This window comes from Gossypium hirsutum, chromosome D11, assembly GCF_007990345.1.
Source record: "Gossypium hirsutum isolate 1008001.06 chromosome D11, Gossypium_hirsutum_v2.1, whole genome shotgun sequence".
Taxonomy (NCBI): domain Eukaryota; kingdom Viridiplantae; phylum Streptophyta; class Magnoliopsida; order Malvales; family Malvaceae; genus Gossypium; species Gossypium hirsutum.
This window is the reverse complement of record NC_053447.1, coordinates 57,701,316-57,716,568: the sequence shown is the minus strand read 5'-3', so window position 1 is coordinate 57,716,568 and position 15,253 is coordinate 57,701,316. Positions and strand designations below refer to the sequence as shown.

Here is a 15,253-nt window from a genome sequence, read left to right as displayed (position 1 = left end):
ATAGTTGTCTCCTTGCACTGACCTCTTAATAGTTTAGGAGGGTGCTAGACTTGCAGTAACTCGTTTACAGAATAGCTTTCATCTCTTATCCATTTTTTTTTCATTTGACATATTCTAGGTTGCCTTAAGAATACTAATACCTACTCAATGATTACCTGTATTACATGAGTCCTTTTTTCGCAAGAGATGATCATTAGAGCTAGTGGTATTTTGGTTATATGAATGTTTTTTCTACTACTGCATCATGCATTATATGTATGGTAAGTAAGCTCCACTAGTAGATTTCTTTATGAATTGGAGCCTGGCATATTTCTAGTTAACAAGGCTTGCCCGGTTCAGTTCATTGCCAACAAAAGGAGTTAAAAGGATCGTAGTTAGCTTTGCTATTACACTGAAATTGTTGTGGCCTATAAAAGAAGCAAAACTACAATGCTGAGCATTATCCAAGTTATTTTCTTTCAATTTAGGGGGGGGGGAGCCTAATTGAACCCATAAACTTTCAAGGTAAGGAAAATAGTAAAAACTCCAATTTATATTTACCCTAAAATTGAAACAAAAAAAGAAAAGGAAAAAAAAAGGCAAGAACAGTCCTACACTACTAATCCTCTTCTAGATTGATGGTGTACTTGAACTTCCCATACAGGGTCTTCTTCAACACGGTCATTTTGTGCGGGTACCGAGTGTTTCTCCTCCTCGAATTGTTGGTGGTCGCTTGCTTCACGTCTTGCATCCTGGTCTCTACTTGGGCACATGTGCAAAGACTTCTTCTATTTGAAGCCGTACTACTACTTCCTTATCGGTTAGAATCGAATCATTAGTCACATCCTTCAGGTTATCATTTGTTTCCCCACATTTTGAAGGCGGAGAAAACGAAAAACAGCAAACGTTTATTGATGGTAGAACATTTTCTAAAATGGAAAATCGAGATAACATTTCACTTCAGTCAATTATTATTATTATTTATATTCTTCAAGTTGGTTTCACATATCAGGTTTGAGGTTCGGAGTCCCTACCAATATTATTATCATCTCACCATTTGTTGGTTAAAGGATAATTACTTATAAGAGCACTCAAACACTTGTGATTACATTATTATGTTTAATATAACATTACATTGTGCCGATAATATGATGTTATTAACAATGTTAAGATTCGGTAATAAAGAAGTAATTTCAATACCAATAATATAGAAATAGTTTTAATACCACTTAATTATCCATGGACCTGCCTGGACGAAGAATTTTTATTTCACGGACAGATTTAGTACTAAATACAGAGTGGGATGATAAGATTTTGTTTTTTCTATCACGAAAATCTATTGTTTAATGTTGTGTTGATCGTCTGAGATCCTCCAGTACCCTTCAAGCCATTTTTCATTTTAAATTGAGAAGAAGCAGCTTCATGGGCCAAAACTATTTGTTCTGTCTCATGTTTGTTCTTTTCGGTTTTGGACCCTCTTGGCCTTTCCAGCCTATATATTCCTGGGCTTGCCCTTAAACAACATCTTTGCCCTTGTTTCAATTAAAGAATGAATTGTTTACGGGGTAATATTAATTCTTTTATTTACTTAGGTAGGACACATTATACCCGTATAAAGATTGTAGAACGAACATAAAAAATTCTCTTTATTTATCTATTTTAGAACATCAATTTTCAAAATTAATCATTTATTTATCTATTTTCAACTATATTTTACTTATAATATAAATTATAGATAATTTATTTTTATAAATAATTTAGACAGATTAACTTTTAAGTAAATTGCATTCTTAATAGGCATAAGTATCACAATTACAATTATAGGTGAATTTTGATGCAAGGTGACATAATTTTATACATAAATATTTTATTTACTTCAAATTTATTTATTTCTTTAAATGAACTTTGAAGGGTTTCATTTGGTTCTTTCAAGAAAAATTAGATAATTCACTTTTTAAATTGAAAGGAGCGAATGCTGTTTAGTGCAAGGAGAGCAAACCCAAGCCAGTTTGTAAAACACAAAAAATTCAACGATTTTATTTTCATGGCCTCGTTTTAGGTTTTGCTCAAGAATGAAATAAAAACAAATTCACCATGCATGATAACATACATGACAAGTGAAACTACTTAAAACTATGATCATCCTAAGAATACATATATGTTTAGATGATTGGAATTCCAAATGATTCAAAGGAAGCACGAAAAATATAAACCAGATTAAATGGATGTCTCAAGGAGCTTGGACTTTTCGGCAATACGACAGAACCATAACAAAGTCCTTTGCTGATGAGCCAACGGATGCTGGGACCTTTTTCGCTGTTGATGCAGTTCGAAACCACAGATCTACCAAGTTGTGAAGTTGTAATGATGGTAGGACCGGCTGACCTCGACACATGATCTCCACCTACAAGAATGCATTCGAGTCTTAATGAAGATAAATTGCCAGTAAATATGAATTCCTTCTTTTGCATTAAAACTAATGTAATAATCTCGAAGATGGTACTGCATTATTTGTCTGAAAACACAGGCGGGTTAAAAGAGTTTTGTTAATGTCATCAAAACATGCTTATACCATTAGCTGTTTATACAAATCCAGTTTAAAACTTCGGAAAACAGATAATAAAAGGTAAGGAGCAATGCAATAAATAAGAATAAACATGGATATAATGAACCAAGGGTCAAAGAGTCTTCTGGAACTAGAGCTGAAACCTGCTACCCAACAAGATGCAATCCCGAAACCAAGGAATTAAAAACTGAAGTGTTACCGATGGTTTGCTTCTAATTTCATTTCAGCATTCAGTTTCAGAAAACAAGAAAAGAAAAATGGCACACCTGAAGCAACATGATAACATAGAATTATAGCAAAATAGCATCTCTACTTTAGCATGATGCAAAATTTAGGCACCCTGAGTTTTCAGGTGAGAGCAGAAAACTTAGTAAAGGTGATCTCACCTCAGCTTCACTTGACAGATCGAGTTTCTTTACAAGGTACTTCTGGATGAATGACACAGGCATTTTACCATCCCTGTTACCATAAGAAAACAAGTCAATTATATGGGCGCAATATCGCAATTCTATAATACAAGAATTAGTATTGCTGTTAAGAGTTGTGATAATAAACATAAAGTATAAAAATATACCACAAGCTCTATAGAAGTAAATGAAGGAAAAGGACAGATTTCTAAGTGGCTAATATGAACAACTACTCACTTGATCCTCAAGTAGCATGCAGAAATCTGTGGAAGGGAAGTATGTCCTATCCTGAAACCATTTTATAAAATCGGGTAGTGAATTGAAGATATTCAAGTTGAATGTCCTTAATGGAAAATGCAATATGTCATTCAAAATTATCTCAAGCAAGCACGGAACATGTTGAAAAAGACAAATCATGAGTAAGTGTATATATTGTGTAAACAGTATCTTACTGGCCTTCACAAGCAACCAACGAGAACCAAATTGGATTATTTTTTCTATTCCACTTAGATCCCAATGCGTCTAGCATGATTCTATTGGAGGCAGCTACTTTCTTTTGTGCTTCTGCATGCAACCTTCTACGCTTAACAGGCCTTTTAATCAAATTTGTACCGTTCTCTTCCTCCAGGATTACTGAATTGTTCCGATGTTCCTTACTTTTAGACTTATGAATACTCAATTTGCCATCAGGAACAGCGGGGGATTGAGGGCTAGGTTTTGCTTCAGGTGCATGTGAGCAACAATCAGGGCCATTATGTTGCTCAGTCATGGAAGCTGTTGATCCCTGTGAATTTAACTTTGATGACTTTCTGTTAGCAGCTTCAACAAGACAGTTTAAGGGTGTCCATAGGTCTGCTTTGCCTTCCATCACTTCAACATCATCTGTATCTTCATTAGGCCTGTGTTCGCTAGAAGGTTGTGCCATGGAATCCTGCATGGATTGTTGAAGATGGACACAGTTTCAAAAACTAAGTTTGAAGTTAAAATAACATAATCGTAAAGAATCTTTCTCCAGCCTCCTTTACCTGCCTTTTACTTTGACTAATTTTGTGAAAGGAATCAGGTGAGCTTGAGCCTGAGGGATGATCTTCTGCGGAGTCTTCTTTCTTAAGGGACTCTTCAACAGAGAAACTACATCCTCGAAAAGCAGCAATTCTTTTTCGTGTAGTAGGTTTGGTTCTCCTTCCAGTCAAACCACGCTGCATTGGCACTTTGGGAGTATTGACCACCAATGATGATAGTGATCTTTCCTTTCTTTTCACTGGAGGTGAAGCTGCAGGCATAACTTCAGGAGCACTTATCTTTCTTCTTTTGTAAGGGAAAATTTTGGCCCTTACATCTTGTAAATTGTGGTCTGGTCTGCATATATTTATAGGAAAATCTAATTCTATGCAAGCTTATGTCAACATAAAACTTCATAATGAACATACCGACTATAAGTTTTTATATACACACATGCTTTGAAAATTTGGATAGCATCACATAAACAGAGTGCATCTAACTAGCATATATGTTGGAAAGCAACAAGCTAAATAAATCAAAGGTTAGCAACATCCGATGACACACATTGACTTATAAAAAGCCCTGAGAAGCAAAAGGGCAACACAAGAAGTAAGTCAGAGCAAGCTGACAACTCAATGCATAAGAACTGTCATTTACATCGTTGAAATTGGCATAACAGCACAGTTATACAGTTTCCATGCCTGGACAGTGGTTACAAAGAAAAATTAAAGTACGGTACCAGACAATCTATTCCAGCTGTAATTCAGAAAAGTTAGCCAAATTTGGCTTCAGCATTGTGTTGTTGACAGCATTGTGATTGACTGATATCTAGCATCACTTGGTGGGACTGGACTAGAACTTCCGAATATATTTGGAAAAGGACTATGACACGAAATTTATATATTTCTGAATAGACATAATCAATCACCTGAGTTTGTCAACTGGAAGGCAGCCGAGCTCAATGTCACAAACGGGACAACAATCCATCCCCTCATCAGAGAGCTTCTCATATATGCACTTCCTACAAACTGAAGTGATTTCAAGATTCAGTGCATCAAAGTAAGCCACTGAAATGTGAGGGACCAGAAAAGCATACATAAAAAATTTCCAAGAAAACATGGTAGGAATTTTAACTTGGCAGTTCATACATCAAATGAATCAACAAGTACAATACAAAAGCCGTTACATGAGTGAAATAGGAAGGGAAACAATAAATCAATATATGTTATAAAACTATACATTCTTCAACAAGAATTCATCACCCTTCAAAATATCCAGTAAGCACATGATGATACACTAACACCCTATGCACAATGCCATCGTAAAATAAGTGAGACCAAGTCTCGCATAACCATAGAAGGGCAGAATAGGCCACCTCATGATCCTATACATAAAAAGAAGTAAAACCAGAACAACCAGAATGCAAAAAAAAAAAAAAAAGGGGGATAAAATCCCATAAAAATAAGTTAAAACCCATCATATGGCCATGACATCAAAAGAATTACAAATCGGATTACAATAAGATCAGAAATTTGGCATTCAATAGATATCGTCGAATACAATGCATCTGAAACGTACAGTTTTAAAGAAAATGTAAGACGATCGGGAAAGACATATCTCAACACAGCAAAATAACAACACAACTAGTAAAATAAATTGCAAAAATAAGTGAACACCAGATGAAAATAATCCAAAATAAAAATTATCATCCAAAGACAACAAGAAAAAAAAAAGAAAACCCAGATCAGCAATTATCAAGCGGAAAAAGAACATTAAAAAAAGTAACATCAAAGAAAAGAGAAACTAACACGTATGGAGACACAAGGAAATAGTTGTAGCTTCCTTTAAAAGCTTATTACAAAGAGGGCATGTCATGCATGACTCTAAAGTTTCCCTCTTCACTTTGACAACACGATGATGACCAGCCATCATTTTCTGTCCTTCAAATTTCTCTTTTTTTCCTGGGTCGATAAAGAAGGGAATTCATCACCGAACAATGGATAATCCCTAAAAACAATGGAAGATTGAAGTTTGGTTTGGGTTCTGACAAGTGTGTTTTGGCTCCTTGAATTGGTGTCAAAAGAGAGAGAGAGAGAGAGAGAGGCTTCTTTATTGTTACATGAAGATATCGTGACAGAGATCTAAACTGAGAACAGATGGGAAGGAAATGGCGAGTTAGGGAGGTGAAATTTAAAACATAACTACGTGAGATTTGGTTGGATTTTTGGACACAAAACAGAGATATAGAAGAGAAAAACAGCGGCTTTTTAAAAGTCTTTCTTAGTCATGGGGTGGTTTGAGTTTTGTTTTGTTTTCTTGGGTTTTCCAGTTCTCTAAAATCGATTAAAAATATAGTTTTTTTGCTTTAGTTTTCGGGAGTTGTGAAGTACTAGTAGGTCTTCCTTTGATTCCTACTGTTTCAAAAGGTCTTATTCTGAAATTTTCCCTTTACTCTATAAAAATTGACAAGTTAGTCCCTAACTTTTATTAGTTAGAGTTTGATGTTTATATTTTGCGACAATTGAAATGGTAGGTTTTACACGAACTAACTGAAACTGAACCCCATCTACAATGTAGTAATTTACGTATTACAAATCGAGGGAGGGGATGACAACAACATAATTTAAACCCTAATATTTGAAAATGGATTAACAATATCAGATCTATTTAAATTAAGTTGTGAAAAACATAAAATCAAATAAAAAAAATCAAATCTAGACTAGTAAGAGACTGTCTTTTTACTTTCCCCCTTACTATTTTTGATGCTTTGCCTGAGCTTCTCTACTCTAGACCCTTTACTCCCCTTCCCCAAACCACCATCTCCTCTGTTGGATTGATCATTTTCCTTTTTCATCTTTTTGTTAAGGGCTGTCTCGGTGGAACCCTAAGCCAAAATTTTGCAGTGGCAATGCCAAAAGCTTGGATCTCTCGACTTGTGCCACACCATTGCTAATGGGCCACTCATAGGAGCCGTAAACCATGCAACTGGAGGAAATCTATAATGCCCCGGAAGTCTCGGTTGGACACATCGCAATATTCCGAGCTTGAACACCGAGGAAATTTGAGTATGATTCATATAAAGAATATTGTGAAATGAAATTATGATTAGAGATGGTAATTGGTGAAAAGAATTTTCAAAAGTGAAAATATGATAAAAAGGATCAAATCACAAAATTTGAACAAGTATAAGACTTAAAGTGAAATTATCTCAAAAAAGAAAATTTTAGTTATTATGGATTATTTGACATGAAATAGATTGAAATATGATTTGGTGATATGGAAATTACTTTTGTTGGCTAAATTGAAAAAAATGAAAAGTATAAAGATTAAATTGTAACTTTTCTTATTTTATTGGAAAAAGAGCCAAAATAAGATTCTCACTTCCCATAGAATTATATTAAAGATTTATTATGAATTACAAACTTGAATTATTCTAACTATCAATTTAAATATATTTCCTCATATATTTTAATACGGTAAAACTGTCATAATATTAACGGACAAAATTAGAATGTGGTTGAGAAAATAAGTTAATTAAGAAATTAATTTAGTTGGTTTAATTAAATAAATTAGTTGATTAAATAAATAATATTTGGGAAATAGAAAAGATAATAGAAAAGATTTATTAGGTGGATAAATTATAAGTGTTGGATAAAAGTCTAAATAATACATATAATTGGACTCAATATATGAAAGACTCAAATGAGCTTAGCGAAATATAAGGGGTAACAAATCTTAGTGTACTTTACAGCATGTCGCCACTCCTAGCTCTTCTACATAGAGTAGAAGTTATATTTTTATTAAATTATTATTTAATTAGACCTTATTTGAACAAAACCCTTGTATTGGTTCTTTACAAATAGGAACTATGTGTTGAACTATTTACACATATTATTAGTATTGTTATTCTGTCAAAAAATAATGAAAATTTATTTTTCAGAATGAATTTTATTTTCTTGAAAAAACATATAGTTTCCGATTAAATAGAGAATTAATTTTCCTACTGGAAGTTAATAGAAGTTTTCATTCTATGCGTTTGGTTCATGTGCTTTGAGCCTACGGTCAAAGCAATTTGTGATTCGAGAATATTGGAGATGGCCATTCAACTAAAATTCGGAATTAACTTAACCTCCTTGTATAAAGTACATGTACAATTTCGGTTAATGGTTTGTTGCTATAAATATCACAAAAGCTCTATTTTAAAGAAAAATTGTAAACTTTTGCTATTCTTAAAAATTACTGTTTTCTAAACCATTCTTTTCCAACAGTTAAGATGTGTAATTTTTTACTTTCGTTCTTTGCATGTCTGACTATTACTATAAATAGGTTGCATATAAAAAAGTGTTTATACACAAGCGAATATTTTCAGAAAATAATTCTTCTCTTTTCCTCTATATTTTCTTCCCTTTTCATTGTTTTTTTCTCATGATTGTTATAGCCAAAATAGTTACTAGTAGTAGCCTCTTCTTCCTTCTCTTTCTCTCTTCTCTTTCTTTCGATTTCACAAGGTAAAGTTTAAAAACATCTCAAACAGGCGCTAACAACTATGTGTACCAAGGGCTTTGCCAATAAAAAGAATCTAATGCCCAAATAAAGATCAGAGTATTTAGGGGAAAAAAAAGAAGAAAGTATCTTAAGCACTCCTACAAACCAACGAAATCGATAGCCTTAACACAAATGGATCATTCCTCGATGTCTTCCATGGTCACATCATTGCCACCAAAACTTAAGCATCACTACCCTCAATCTCATTGGCAATAGCATTGGTCCATTGACCATATCAACCTCTTTTCCCTCGTTGGCAACATCCATCTCCACCTTGCCATCACTTTGAATACTTTCTCATCTATAAAAGCATTTCTCTAGCTCTAATTTGGTTGTGTTATATGACTTTCCACAAATAAATTAAGGTTGAAACCTTCTCCCACGACCATAACATGGTGAGCAAGGCTGCCCTATTAAAAGCTTCGAATCGTTGTACTCAACAATGATGGACCTGCAAGTCTTCCAAAGGTAGATCCCCCCTTGACCTCCCAAAATTTTGGGAAATTTTGATTTTTTTTTCCTTGAAATTTTTAGAGAATTTCAATTAGCATCCCTCAATTTTTTGAAAAATCTCATTAATCTCACAAAAATTTTAATTAGACCTCCAATTCTTTAAAAAAATTTCATTAAACTTCTCTAATTTTGAAGATTTTACTAACCCAAAATTTAATCTCAAGATCTGCCATTGAAAGTCTCTTCACTTTGAGCCTCCTTATGATCTTTCTTATTGATTTGCAATCTCTCTTTGGCATGAGCATACTTTTTCTTTTTGTTCTAACAAAGCCAATTAAAATAACACTCAGTAAAAAAGAATAATCTTACTTTGAGTTAAGGTGCAAGCAACGTGAGGATGCAAGCGTTATCCGAAATGATTGGGCATAAAACGTCTGTAGGTGGCTTTTTACATCTGCCGTCAAATCCCAGGGCTCAACCCTAGACAGGCGGTGGAAACTATCAAGCTGGAGTACGGTAGGGGCAGAGGGAATTTTCGGTGGAGCAGTGAAATGCGTAGAGATTGGAAAGAACACCAACGACGAAAGCACACTGCTGGGCCGACACTAACACTAAGAGACAAAAGCTAGGGGAGCGAATGAGATTAGATACCCCAATAGTCCTAGAGACATAAGAGTTTTTTTTTTTTTGGTCTCCCAAGGTATTCACTAAAGTGAGTCCAATAATCAATTCTCACATTTTGTAGGCCCATTAAAGGGATAGACACTGACTACAAGTTTTAAAGTTATTCCATACCTACGGCGAGGATCAAACTCTTGACCACTAATTAAAGTAGGAGAGGCCCTTACCATCTCATCTAACCATGTGGTTCAAAAGCACTTTCTTTTAACATTATATATATTTTTATAAAAAATTAAATTTTCATTCTATGACATAATTTAATAATTAAACCTCTAATACATAAATACAATATATTTTGAAATTAAATATAATATATTTAAGAAATCATTGTAAATGACATTCACATGAAGTTTGGTAACGCCATAACATAGGGATATAAATGCATTTGAAATTGAATATTAAGTTGTCATATTGTAGACCAAGTTTTCCCACGAAAAATGGTATGGAAAGTTGTCATTTTCTAGATAGGTGCTTCAAAAACTTTTTTCCCCCAGTGCACAATTGGAGCGGTAAATTAATTACTGAAGTCAAAGTTAGGTTATTCTTATTCTTATCCATCTAATTCTAACATATAGGGTTGAGCTTTTTCTTGACTATGGGCTGTATGAAACACTTTAGAAGCCCATTAAGCTTGTCATTTTCTAGACAAAATCAGTGTCCCTAATCAGGAAATCCAAAAGTGAATTTGAATGTGTTTATATTGTAATTTAATTGTTTGGAAATTATTGATAGAAATATGCATTGTGTAAAAAAAATGTTGATCTGAAAAATATCTAAAATTTGAGCCAAGAAATTCAGTTTAGTAATAAGTAGGACCTTGTTCACTGATTCAGAGTGACAAGTGAAGGGAAATGGTTGGTTCCTTAAGGATTTAAGGATATAAAATTCCTGGCTTTTGTTCACCACTTTGTATGGTTCCCTTGTGGCCACCTGTTGCCCACTTCTTACAACATGAACCAGTGGGAACTATTTGCCACTTTCATTAACAATAGCATAAACATAACATAACTCTTACCCTTTCTTTTTTTTTTCTGGTTTTTCTCTTTGATTTTTTTTAATGTCAAAGAAATGGCCACCATAACTATTAGCAACTTTGCTACAATGTTGACTAAGGCAACTTCGAAGGGTTCAAACAAAGTTCAATCATCCAAAGTTCTTGGTAAGTTTCCAATTTTCTTAAGCCTAAATTGCGATATCGAATGATTCAAGAACTGGAAATCAAAGATATAGGTGTATTTTATACTTCAATGGGTATTTGCTTTGTCTTTAAAACTAGATTTTACATTGTCATTCATGTTTAGGATTGCCTGTGTAACAACCCGATTTTGGGTCTAGACAGAACAGTGGGTTTTGGACCACAAATCCGACAAGGAAAAAAAAATGTAATGGCCTGAATTTAGAGGTGTCGGAACGGTGATTCGAGATCACTAAATTCGAGAAATGAGTAGAAAATATTATTAATTTAGTGAGTATAAGTTAAATGTGAAGTTAGGAAAATTTTTGAAATAGTGAATAGTGCACTAGAAATAAATATTAAAATAATTAGAATAAAAAAACAGGGTATCGAGACCTCAGAGATTTTAAATCGAGCAATAAATATTTTTATAAATATTTATGGAGTGTTAAAAAGTTAGTATTAAAGATTCGTTAAGAAATTTTAAAGTTCCGATAATTAATTGAACAAAAAGGACTAAATTGTAACAAATGTAAAATTATGGGAAATAATTAAATAGCTTAAATGATAAAAGGAAGAGGGCTTCAAAGGAAAATAGACCCAAGGTCTATTTGGGCTGGACGGCAAAGGCATGAAATCAGCAACAAAGTAAGGAAAATTAAGGGTAAAATTGGAATATTGCAAAATTTACTTAATAAAGTTAGGACCAAAGTGGAATTATCTAGATTTCTCTTTATTTTTCTGCATTCTCATCAGCAAAAACACCATAGAAGGGTTTCCTTAAGCTGGTTCTTCCTATTTTTACTACAGGTAAGTTCAATTCTTGATTATTTCTTAAAATTTTGGTGTTTTTGTGACTTTTACAACTAGGCCCACTTGTTGTATTCATTAGTTGTTGATTCTATGAAAGAAGTTGAAAGTTGCTATGAATACATGTTAGAAATATATGATGATTTATCTTAGAATTAGAACTTTAAATTGTTCATATACTTATTTTATTGAAAGAATTGAATAGAAAGTGAATGTTTGGGACCTAATAGTAAAAAAGTTTGAAGATAGAGTTATATGTGGAAATTCTGAATTTCAATAGTTGTGAAAAAACTTATAATGTCTAGGCAAAGTATTAATTGAGAAAATTAGATTAATTGAGGGGTTAATTGAGAAAGGACCAAATTGTATAAACTGTGAAATTTGGGGCAAAATGGAAATCAACATTTTGCACAGAAGCAGTTTTGGACAACAGCAGTAATATAACTTTGAAAAATCACCAAAAATTTTTGGAATTGAATTAGAGGGTGAATAAAATATGAAATTAAAGCTTATTGAGTCTAGTTTCTCATAGAAGAAACGGTGTAAGCAATGAAATTGTAAATCATGAGATATAATAAATTTTATGAGACAATTTCAGAATGATTTCGGGTTCCCCTGTTCTGACTTTGGAAAATCATCAAAAATTGAATAAAATTAATTATGAGTTATAATTTATATTCTTAGAATACTTAATGAGTCTATTTTCAAATGAAATAAACAAAAACATCATCAAAATTCTGTACAATTAGATAATTCATTTTTAGTGAAGAGTGGTTGGAACTGTCAGACAGCGAAACAGGGGAAACTTTAAAGAATAAACTGTACTATTTGGCTGAACCAAAAATTCTGAAAATTTTATGATAAGAAGGTATGTGAGTCTAATTTCAGGAAAAATTAACGGATCTTAATTTTGAGCTCTATATCTCCGGATAAAAATAATTTAGTGACTCTGACTCGGATAAACAGCTTTGAATATACATGTGAGTGAATAGTGAAATTATAGCTAATGTTGTTTAAGTGTGTTATACACATTAAGGATGTGGAATGGAGAGGAGGAGGAGGAAAATTGGGAAATATATGAATGATTTGTGTATAATTGGTCATATGCTTGATTATAATTGATAAACGATGAAATAGAAATGATGCTTATATTTGTGCATTATTGGTCATGGTTGAAGCTCATGTGTGAAAATAAAGTTTCATAGTATGTGTGTATGGTATATTCGGTATATGATTTGGCATGAAATAATGTCATGAATGGTTTATGAATTAACACATGTTGGTAAGCCTGATACATGAATAAATGTTGTGCTCATCCATGCTTATAATGCTTATGCCATATGTGTATTTGGCTAACATATTTGGTGTATATGCTTAGGCTTTGGCCAAGTAGTGGCTAGATTATGCCACGTTAAATTTATAAGTTATGCATTGAAATGGTTTATCGTGTGGTTAGTTCCAAAAAGAGTTATATTTAAATACACTAGCTTGCAACTATGGTTGAATGATATGCTTATATCTTGTGTGATGTGCATAGAAACAAGTGTGGAAAGATAATGAAATAATAAGTTCATATGGCTGAAATTTAATGATTAAATGTTAATTTCATGAATAATATAATGTGTGAAGAAATATATTTATTGTTGAAATGAGAATAAAAAAAATGCGAAAAACTGAATAAATGATCAAATTGAGCGGAACTCTGGATTTGAGTACTTCTGATTAGTGACAAAGTGATAAGTGTTAGCTTTAGCTACACTTATCTGATCAAGTGACAAAGTGATAAGTGGTAGTCTTAGCTACACTTATCTAATCAAGTGACAAAGTGATAAGTGGTAGCCTTAGCTACACTTATCTGATCAGGGACAAGTGATACGTGATCATACATAAGACCATAGTTATACTATGGCAAAGTCAAAGTGAAGTACTCAATTTTCCGTAACTGTTCCCTAATTTGATTAAGGATGGTAAGTGACAAATGGGCCCAAAAGAATTAAAGTAAATGGATAAGTGGTAGTGTATTTATACCAGAATGATGTTGTTATTTAAGCTAAAGTGATATTTCCATTGCAAAATTGAGAATTTCATAAATGTGTTATTGAATGGTATAATCGATAAACGTTGAGTTAAATGGTAAATACGTATTAGTGTTGAACTTAATGTCATTGAATTGTACGTGAATTAAATGGAAATTGCTAGTGAATTGATTTAAATTGTGAGCATGAGAAGTTGCGAATTGAATGAAATGGAAATGAAACATTGAATTGCATGAGTATGTATCGGGTCTCGTAGGCCCTAATTATTATGATTATAATATTTTGAGGATATATTGTGAAAAGTTATAGAAGCATGTTAATGATTTTGAAAGTTTTAATTTAGATGAAATTTTATAACTCAGTTAAATACGTTTACAAGTGTATGTGTTTTGGTAATGCCTCGTACCCTATTCCGGTGTTGGATACGGGTAAGGGGTGTTACAGCCTGTGATGGCAATAAATGGTAGGGCTAGGTGCAGTCTAGAGCAGAAGTCATCTTCAAACAGGCTGAGCTCGAACCCCAGCATGGTGGCATCAATGATGGTGGCAGCAGCAGCAGCGATGACAACGGCTGTTGCACCGGCAATGGCGTTGGTGGATGAGAGACTTTCCACGGAAGAAACAAGACTTCCTTTTGGCTTAAGTAACAACCTTCTGGGATGGATCCTTTTTGGAGTGTTTGGTTTGATTTAGGCATTGTATTTTATCTATGTTTCTAGTCTTGAAGAGGATGAAGATTCTGGATTGTCGCTTTGATGAATTATGTAAGAATATTCGGCTCATGGTTTTTACTTTCCGCCATTTCTTACTAAATTAACCCTTTCAATTTTATGAATGTAACAAATCTGGGCTTGAAAATTATCATGAAAGCTATGATCCATGACTAAAAGATGATATTGTGGAAGACGCTTTGAACTAAGCGTCGGATAGAGTACATAGATATTATATGATTTTCATATTTCCCATAACCATAATCATAAGCCATGTTTAACACAAGTATCGACTACGGTAATTTTAAAAGATATAAATAATATAAAAGTGACAACAAGTCAGTACTAATGCAATTACTGAAGCTCTAACACTCAACAATACTTCCATTTTGTTCAAAAAAAAAAAGAACAAAGCTTTTTATCTTTCTAGACCAAGAAATAGTTGAATTATTTTATTTTCTTATTTTTACATCTTAGAAACAAATTAAATAGGTTCAATTCTCATTGGTTGACAAACTAGTAGGTCACCATAAGGTATAGTTTTGTTATGGTAATCACTATTACCTGCCCGTTACCTGGTTACTCAATTAGGTCCTGACTCATAGTCTACATAGTTCACACTTTGAGTTCGCACGTGAGGTGTTAGCATCCTGTTATGAGACCGCACGATGTGGGTTCGAACCACCATGAAGGCCAACCCACATTAAGAAAACATGTGTTAACCCTAGAATAGGGTGTGTGTTGGGATGCATGGGACCTACCTATGACGTCCCATCCATGAACAGTAATCGTATCATATAAATAGAGAATCTAACCCTTTTGAAGGGGGTACACACAAAAACACTCAATAATTTGGTGTGGTGAGTGTTGACAGATTTTCGACAATCAGA

At 33.4% G+C, this 15,253-nt stretch overlaps 2 protein-coding genes across 2 annotated transcripts; one reads left to right on the top strand and one right to left on the bottom strand.

The window, feature by feature from the left end:
* Nucleotides 1-1,991: 1,991 nt before the first annotated feature.
* On the bottom strand, nucleotides 1,992-6,302 carry LOC107926833 (E3 ubiquitin protein ligase DRIP2). The gene is made up of 7 exons (XM_016857767.2): nucleotides 5,763-6,302; nucleotides 4,883-4,982; nucleotides 3,978-4,311; nucleotides 3,405-3,883; nucleotides 3,190-3,240; nucleotides 2,932-3,004; nucleotides 1,992-2,383 (listed from the first exon to the last, which is right to left on the bottom strand). The coding sequence occupies exons 1-7, from the start codon at nucleotides 5,884-5,886 to the stop codon at nucleotides 2,210-2,212; spliced, it is 1,335 nt and encodes a 444-aa protein (XP_016713256.1). The 5' UTR covers nucleotides 5,887-6,302; the 3' UTR covers nucleotides 1,992-2,209.
* Nucleotides 6,303-10,362: 4,060 nt separating this feature from the next.
* Nucleotides 10,363-14,449, top strand: LOC107926795 (photosystem II reaction center W protein, chloroplastic). Its single transcript, XM_016857718.2, has 2 exons — nucleotides 10,363-10,792; nucleotides 14,087-14,449. Exons 1-2 carry the CDS (start codon nucleotides 10,702-10,704, stop codon nucleotides 14,344-14,346), a joined length of 351 nt encoding a protein of 116 aa, XP_016713207.1. The 5' UTR covers nucleotides 10,363-10,701; the 3' UTR covers nucleotides 14,347-14,449.
* The last annotated feature ends 804 nt before the right edge of the window (nucleotides 14,450-15,253 follow it).